Raw genomic sequence first — 8986 nt, forward strand, 5'->3', positions numbered from 1 at the left:
CACCAGAATGGCCAGGGGACTTCAAGACAGATGACCTCTGACTGCCTGCGAGCCCAACTTGGTGGGTGTGGGGTAGGGCAATGGCCTGCAGAGGACACGACAGGCTCTGGGTGTTTGTCAGAAGCTGCTCACACCTGGGTGTCTTTGCCACGCCTAAAATGTCTCAGGCCCCTGTCAAAGGCACACACCAGGGCGCCCCACCCACAAAATGCTTTTCAGGCTCTGGATGGAAGGGAGGGACACTGGGTTTGAAACAGAGCAGGTAAAATTGATCTTCAAATGCCCATAAGCCAGACCAGACCTCTTGGGGTGAGATGGCCTTGTCCCCTTTCCCTCCGGAGGAGAGGTGGGCCTCATCCCTCTTATGTTCCACTTCTCCCACTGGCTTCAAGCTCCCGGGAGGCAGAGGAAGGGAGAGGTACAAAACAATGCTCTGAGGTCATGAAATATTCATCTCCCAGTCAGATCCCTTTACCTTGTACTCATTCTGACCTGACCCTTTACCTGCTCTGGATTAGCAGACTCTCCCAGAGGGTGCCTAGAGCCCCCAAGGTGTGTCAAAAATGACTGTGGGATCAGACACATCTCTCCTACACTGTGGCCACTGGGCTCCCCCCAACCCACCAGCTGCAGTCTGCAACCCAGAGAGACTGGCAGACCCAGGACTGTGGGTTTTGGTTGGTTTGGTTTGGTTTTGTCCCCACATTTTATCCTGACCCACTCCAGAAAGGGCTTGGGTCAAGGTGGGACCTCAAGCCCTGAATATTTCACCATCTCCCTCTCCTCAGTTTACAGGGAGTTAAGCTTCTTATATCCCTTGGCTATGCTCTCAGCCCTCAGGTGTCCTGTGACCTCTACCTGTAGCCCTTCAAGCCTGGACCCAGAAGCACCTAGTGCTCCCTACCTGAGCTGAAACATGAAAGAGCTGAGCTAAAAGCAGCAACCACCCATCCGCTGACCTTCTTGGCTTTCTTGGGGTAGAAGTGGGATGTTCCCTCTGTACCTTAGTGGCTGGCTCTGGGTCTGGCCTTGGCCAACCTCAGGGCAAGGTCCTTCTACGGAAGTTTCTGGGGTTGTGTCTTCCTCGGGGGCCTGTAGCCATCGAAGCTCCTCAGGCTTCAGGGCCTGGTACCAGGGTGGAGGCCCACCTTCAGGGCCTAGCACAGGACTGGAAGCCTCCTCTGGATCAGCCCCTCTGGCCCCTGGCCTCACCACAGTCCCTGGGAGCTGCAGGAATCGCTGCATCTGGCATCAGGTCCAGCTCCAGGAGAGCACTGAGCCAGCCAGCAGCGGGACTGCTTGTCACTGCCCACAGCCGCCAGAAGGCCCGCCCTGAACTGGGTAACTAGACACTGGCCAGGTGGGAGGCTCCAGTTTCCTTCTCAACTCTCAGAACTAAAGGCTCAAGAGTTACAGATGGCTGGGGACAGGAACTGAGCCCACCCCGGTCTCTGGGCAGGTGAGAGGGTCTGGGAAGAATTTTTTTTCCCACTCCAAATCTCATAGGCACCACTGAACCCTAACTTTTCTCAGAACTGTGTCTCCCTCCTCCCTAGAAATCTCACACATCCCCACTCACTCCAGCCCAGCTTCTTGATCAGTCCTTCCACAGTAGTTAGTCTTGACTGTCAGTTTGCGGGGTACGGAATTACAAACAAAAACAAACCTGCAGGCTTGTTGTGAGGGATATTTAGGTTGGTCTAATAGAGTTGGGAAGACCCACCCTAAGGGTTGGTGCCAGCATCCCATGAGCTGGGTGCCCTGACTGAATAAAAAGGAAGGGGGGGGGCTGTGGAAACGGCTTAGCCGTTAACAGTGCTGGCTGTTCTTCCAGAGGACCCACATGGCTGCTCACAGTTATCCATAACTAGTTCCAGGGGATCAGACAAGCTCTTCTGGCCTGCACAGGCACAGGTACAACAGGGTGCACAGACACGCGTGTGAGCAAAACACCCATACACATAAAGCAAAGACAAGAGAACATGAAGCCTCATCCTCTTGGCTTCATAACCAAGGATGCCCTGTGCCCAGCTGCCTCAAACTTTTGCTGTCACCTTTCTCCACCATGATGGATATCCTCAAAATAAACCCTCCCCTACAATTGCTTTTGTCAGATAGCTCATCAAACAATAGAAAAGGAAGCCCTTCAGTCCACTTTGACTCCCCCGGTCTAGGTCGGGACATTCTAAACATTTTCCACTTAGCACCGCTCTGTACCTGAGAATTGTTTTTAACACAATCTCATGTGTGCAGGTATATAAAAGAGGCATACGTGTCAAGCATTTACAGGAAATAAATTAAGAAATTTATTTTAAAACAATTCTTTGGGGCTGGGGAGATGACTCAGCAATTAGGAGTGCCTACGTAAAAGACAAGTTCATATTCCAGCACCAAAGTAAAGGGCAGCCCATGGTCCTGGGCACACACAGAACCCAGCACTGAGGGGCATGGAGGGAGCAGAATCTCTGGGGTGTGGCTGGCTGCTAGCCTAGAAGAGTGTGGCGAGCACCAGGTTCAGCGGGAGTTCCTGCAACAAAGGAACAAGGCAGGATGACAGCGGGGGATATCCTCCTGCAGCCTGTGGCATGCCGGCCCTCTCACACATGTGTACATACATCACACACGCACACTTTACACGCATTCGCATTCACACATGCATCTAAAAATAATTAAAACATTACGAAACAGTTACTTAATACACATACAATTTTACCATCCAGGACCAAAGCAAATTTGCCTAGAAATGAGACGGATGGGTTTGTCAGTGTAACACTGCAATCCAAAGATATACTAATTTGATGCATGCAGAGGCATGATGGTAGGGCAGTACTCAAGTCTCTGTCTCTGGAATGAAACCATTATGGTTCCGCTGGAGCAGAAGCTTCTGCGGGCACAGTTGAGAGTGCTGCAGTTCGTGGCATGCCAGTCTCCAGGACTGGTTTCCCGTGCCAGGCAGTGTCGGTGTTTGGTGTGATATGTTCAGCATCACAACTATGCAGCGCGGGTCAGAAACACCCGAATTCTAGTACGCGTTTGATTTTTGAATTAAGTTTCAGTTTTCTTGCGTGTCCAGGAGTCCTTTACTGTTACCAAACTTCTTGCGAACGGTACATTCAGTTAGCAGACCCAGTTGGGACCCACTGTTTTAAGCAACTTTGGCATAGACCATCCCCACGCCCTGCCAGTCAACTCTAACATCTCCTTCCCTTGCCTCTTGCTCAACCCAGGTCACTGTCAAGCTTCTCGGTACAGCCCGAGACTCCTCTCACATACAAATCTGGTGATAGCAGCCACATTCTTGCTTTCTTTAGTGTCTGTCTGTAGCCACTTGCTATGTCGACCGGGCTGGTCCCGAACTCAAAGAAGTCTGCTTGCCTCTGCCTCCTGGGCACTGAGATGAAAAGTATGCTCCACTGCACCCAGCGGCGCCATCTTGTCTACCAATGGGAGTTTTTATTAAATGTCACACGGGGTCAGCACAGTCCGCACCTCTCAGGCTTACTCCGCCCAGCAGAGGCCTGCCCCCCCTAGGAGCTGGGAATTCCAGACAGGTTAAACCCAAGCCTGTGCTCAAAACCGTATCCTGTCCCCAAAAGTTATGCTTTGCTTATCTTTGCCCTGCTTTTAAGGGCTTGCTGCTGTTCACATAAGAGACGGAAGTTCAGATCCCAGCACCCATGTAAAAGGCAGCCAGTGGTCCTGTCCACACCTATAACCCCGGCACTCGGGGGGGGGGGGGGAAAGCAAGACCAAACACAGTGAGGAACGCGACCATCCTGTCGTTAGTAATAAAGATCCGATGGGGCTACCACTAGGAATTTGCTTATCCCTGGTGCTTTGGATTGTGTGGTCATTTCCCCGAAACCCCAGACCCATTCCTAACGTGAGAAAACGGAACATGGCTTCACACTCTCCTCCTGACCCTTGAATTGTCACGGTTTCATTCTTGCTCTCCGTTAGAGCGACCTGTCGGCTCCTGTTCACGGCTGTGTTACACGGCAGGCCTTTAATAAATGTTTGTGCTGCTGAATCTATGAACAAATAAATGAATGAGTCAAAGGTAAGGGTCTGAACCATAACCAAATCAGGTGGAGCTGAATCATAGGCAATGTGGGGCCCTAGGGGGAGTTGGGGGGGCAGGAGTGAGAAGGAGGTGGGAGATGGAGAAATGAATTTATAGGAGGAGCCAGTTTCTCAGTCTACACCCAGGGCCTGTTTCCTAGAGTGGACCTAACTCAAACTACAGTTCACCAACTCAGACCCCTCCCCCACGGTGTTGGGTTTGGGGGTTTTGTTTTGGTTTCTCCTTGAGCCAACCCTTTTCCCCCAAATAAAAGGCTGCAAAGGACGAGAGACCCCGCCGCTGTTCCTTGAGAACCCCGCCTTCCTGGATGGCCCCTCCCCCACCAGCCTCGGGTAGCCCCTCCGCTGCCCAAGGCCAAGTGGCCCGGCTTCGGAACCCAGAGGAGCGCGCAGGGCGGGTCCGCAGCCTCCCGAGCGCTGTCCATGGTGCCTGGGCGTCAGGCGCAACGCGGCCGCCGCTACGCTAGCTCACCGCTTGTAGTCGGAGGAGAAGATACCGCCGCTCGCCGGATCGTGGCCATATTCGGGCTCGCCGGGGCCGGCCGAGCCGCCCTTGTCTTCGCTGTAGGCGGGAGCGGCCGACATGGGTGCGCGCTGCGGGGTGGCTTTGCGGCCGGGCTGGGCTGGGGCCAAGGAAGGGGGCGCACGCCGGCTCGCCCGCTCTGCAGAGCTGCAATCTGCGCAGCGGAGGCTGCGCGGATTCAGCAATCAGGGCCCCGCGCTGAGGTTCTTAAAGGCACCGGCACCGCCCGCGGAGTGCAGGGATTGGGGTAAGCGGACAGGGGAAGGAGAGGGAGCGCCTGCCCCGCCCAAATCATTCAGAACTCCTGGGACCCATGCCTCCACGCTTAAAGCAACTGCAAGCATCTACCGGTCCGACAGTGAACGAGGCCGCTGAGCCGGTGACTGTACAGCCTCTGGAGGGGTGCGGACCTCCAGCCACGCCCTTCCTCCATCACCTGACCTTCAGGGGCCCGCCCACCCACGCAGCGAGGGAGAAGGGTATGCCTAGGGGACGCGGAAAGAAGGCCATGCTGGCAGGCGTGGGTTGGACCACCGGCCTTGGAGATTTAGGGATAGTGCCTTTCAGCCTCCTTTTTCAAACACAGTCTAAATCCCTCTGAGGGCAGCCATCCTTCTAGAAGGGAAGCATTATCAGCTTCCTGAAGAAGTGGAATTTAAGGGCAGACTGACCCAGGAAGCAAGTACTAAGGGCATTCTGGGAGCAGAGCAGCTCTAGGTGGAGCAGAGACAACCTCTGACATCATAATTTCATTTGGGAAAATACTTTAATGAGCCTTTCTGAAGCCTCTTCTGGCCCACTCGGGAGGGCCCACGGTCACCTTAATCCTCAATTAGGTTGATGTCCATTGGCATCTAGGACGGAAGGGAGAAGGAGCAGGGTGAGTTAGGGTCTGATGAAATCTCCAGGCCTCCAGGACTCTGTGGCTCCTCAAGGCCCAAAGGAGGGAAGCACAGTCGGAGAGAAGGAAGGGAGGGAGGTCGTAGGTCTGGATTAGAGAAAGAACCCTGAACTAGGCTGATGCGTGAGTTGTGGACCTCGGGCTAGAGTTTGGGGCATGTAACTGAGTGGCTGGGAACTCCTGGCTAGGCTTGGAGAATGGAAGAGTCCCCAAGGGAGTCTTGATTTGAGTCTTGATTTGTAGACCAGGATTCCAAAAGTCTCCAAGATCAGAATTGGTGGGCTGTTCGAGAAAGGTGGACTCTGGGTCAGTAGAAAGTTCTACTGCAAGAAGAATGGTGGGGTTGGACCAGCACCTGGGTTGGAGATTGGCTGTGTTCAGTAAGTGTGTCTGGCCAGGATCTAAGAACTGGGGCCTGAGGCCTACCTCCGGAGGGCTCAAAGGGTTTTCAGGGTGTGTAACTTCAATAGACAGGCATGCCTGTCTATTTCTGGGGAGTTTTGGGCTGCCAGAGGAGAGACCTTAAGTTTTAGAGGAACCTGGTCTGGGTGCAGTAGGCAGGGGAATTTTTCAGAAAAATCTGAATTTTTCTGGAGCAGGCTGGTTAGGTGCCTTTGTTAGCAGACTCAGGGGCTGTGATGGGGTACGTGTTGGAAGAAGAGGGGTGCTTACTGTGTCCATGCCCAGCAGGTTCAGTGCAAAGTGCACGCAGTTGCTGCTCGTAGGGTGGTAGGGAGGAGGATCACCATTCATAGCTTCCTGCACGCGGTGCTCCAGCACTCGAAGGTCGACGCCACCGCGTCTGCGCAGCACACGCCAGAGCCTCCGGGAGCGCTGCAGAGCGCGGTGCCCCTGTTTGCACACCACACCTTCGCAGAAACCCAGAAGCGTTTGTAGTCCGGGGTCTCCAGAGGTCCTGCCTGTGGGGATGGCAGGCCCGCAGGCCCGCAGGCCGGGTGCAGTCAGAGCTAGCCCAGGTGCTACTCCCTAGTCCACCTCAGCTTTTCCTCAAACCGAGGCCCCAGCCCCTGGCTGCCAGGCCTCTCTCAGTCTTCAGAGGCCTGCACCTTCATTCCGGCACAGTCAGGTGATAGGCGGCCACATCTCTGTTTACTCACCCTCGAAGTGAATGATCTCTCCGTGGCCGCAGTAAACACCCACGTGGGCCCCGCACCACTGCGCCCTAGGGGACTGCAACTTGAACAGGAACAGGTCCCCAGGCTGAGGCTCGCCTTTTTCTAACTCCACCTCCTGGAAGTGCTGACCCATGACCGCCTCGGAGAAGAAGAACTTAAGGGTTCTGGACGCCCCTAACAGGGTCTAAGAGAAGAAACGTTGGCGGATGCAGGGTGTGTGCGCAGGCACAGCTGGGGCACTCCGCTCATCACAAATGGTAGACCCCGCTTTGAGTTCGGCCCTAGGCAGAAGTTCTTCACTGTTTTACTCCCTGTCCTTAAGGGACGCCAGAGGCCTGGAAATCCCGGGCGTACACTGCCCCGAGCCACTAAGGACCCCATAAATGTCCAGCAATTGGACTTCCTCTCCACCCACCGTATCCACTTATCCCCAAATCCTGCCACTCCTTTCACGCCCTCTCCCCCTGTTCCGGATCTCCTTCCTCGTCAGCCTTCCATGTTGCCATTCCTACAAGCAACCCTGGGCTCTGGCTGTCAGCTGGTACCTGGGTTGAGAGGTGGACCTGAGGAAACAGAAAAACTGCAGTGAGATTTGGGCCAGGGCAGATCTCTCCCAAGGCCAAGAACCTCAGCAGCAAACGCGCATCTTTCGCTTCTTGCTACAGTCCTCAAGATCAGTAGAGTATCTTTATTTTCAGGAGGAGATTGAGGTACGTCAAATCGCAATAATCTACAACCACATGACCCTCCTGTGTTCCATGTGCTAAATACTGCTCCATTTTTTTTTTTTCTATAAGGAACTGAGAAATCCAGTTTAGTTTCTTGTCCTTACTGGGAACAGAGGATGACTTCAGTGCCTGAGTTATATCTAAGCTTTGGTTTTGGGAGAGAGAAGAAGGCGAGGAGGGGGAAGGTAGGACCCAGTGAGGCACTGCCGAAGGACATGAGAGCAACAGGTGACCACCACCCCAGGGCTCTGGGTAGCTTTGGTGTCCTTTGGTCAGGGGTCATCCCCCTAACACCCACCAAAAAGGGAGGGGGTACCTGACTTCCAGCTTCCCTCTCATCCCATAACCCACTGGGTCACACTGAAGTCACAGCTATGGAAGAGGGTGGACCGTCTTAGCCCCTGTGGAGACAACTGCCACGGCCTGAGGAAGAGTCGAGGACTTCTGCTCCATTTACCTGGGATGTGAAACTCATCTAGGGAGAGAAGAAGCAACCATTGCTATCTGCCACTTCACTTGTGTCCTCCTGCTCTGGCTGCTCAGTATCTGTGTGCTGTATATAAGTCTGCCCTAGCTGGCTGATCACAGGTTGAGTCAGTCTCTCTCTCTCTCCCCTCCAACTTCCTCATCTGGGAACTGGGAACCCCAAGGCTGAAGGGCTGGGCATCACCTGACCGTTGGGAAGCTCTGAGAGCTCTTTGTGATCAGTATAAGGCCAGGGGGCAGGGTTCTGTTTAGCTAAGGTCTGGTTGGCTCCTGTACTTGCACGTTTGCCTGAGCATGCACATTTGGGCACCAAATGGAGAATACATCTTTCTCAGGTCAGAGGAGAAGAACAATGGGTCCCAAAGGCTGATGCCCTCCCTGTGACCCCTGCCTCACAGAGCAAAAGGAATCACCCAACTGGAAAGGCCAGACACTCCCTCAAATTTCCCACTGGGGGTGGGGCATGGGCCGGGAAGCACTCTGGCTACTGTCAGCTGGGTCCTTGCCCCTTCAAACAGGAACCCAGGTCCATTGCTGGTGTTCCACCCATAATGATAACACTTACTGCCAAAAGCTGTGTGAAGACCCCAGTTAGCCCTAATAATGTCACGTAGGTTCTACTGTAATTCTCATTTGGAAGAAGAGGAAAATGAGGCTTGAGGAGGTTGTTAAGGTTACGTATAAAATACTGTAGACCAGTATTCAAATCTCTGATTGCTAGAACCTTTCGCATGGCATGTGGAATCCCCACCTTCAGCCCCCCCCACCAGGAAGTATTGGCCCCTGCTTTCTTCTGGTGAGAGAAGCAGCTGCCCTTGTATTTAGCATTCATGTGGTAAAAGGGGAAAGAGCAACACCCTGGAACCATCAGAGCCTGAGAGGTAAGTATCCCATTTCCACACTCAGGCCCAACAGCACTGCCCACCCTGTTGGGGATTCAGGCATGGAGGCCTGAGTCCTTCCTTCTGCCCTAGCTGTCAGAAACACAGCAGTGGCAGGAGTGTTCCTGTGACTGGCTTTGGTGTCACTGCTCCCAGCCAGGCACCTACACCTAAGACAAGGTCAGAGTGGAGGCCCAACTTTTCTGACAGTCCTTCCCCTTCCAGAGGTTTTAGTCATGGCGATCCCA

At 53.9% G+C, this 8986-nt stretch overlaps 1 protein-coding gene across 1 annotated transcript in view; it reads right to left on the reverse strand.

Annotated features, from left to right (window-relative positions):
* Ap3b2 (adaptor related protein complex 3 subunit beta 2) overlaps positions 1 to 5030 on the reverse strand; it is a 30252-nt gene extending 25222 nt beyond the window's left edge. Inside the window, exon 1 of the mRNA XM_021633061.2 lies at positions 4556 to 5030. Coding sequence (XP_021488736.1) covers positions 4556 to 4668 — 113 coding nt within the window. The 5' untranslated portion in view covers positions 4669 to 5030. The remainder of the gene's footprint in view (positions 1 to 4555) is intronic.
* Between the last annotated feature and the right edge of the window lie 3956 nt (positions 5031 to 8986).

The sequence above is a fragment of the Meriones unguiculatus genome, chromosome 14, assembly GCF_030254825.1.
Source record: "Meriones unguiculatus strain TT.TT164.6M chromosome 14, Bangor_MerUng_6.1, whole genome shotgun sequence".
NCBI lineage: Eukaryota > Metazoa > Chordata > Mammalia > Rodentia > Muridae > Meriones > Meriones unguiculatus.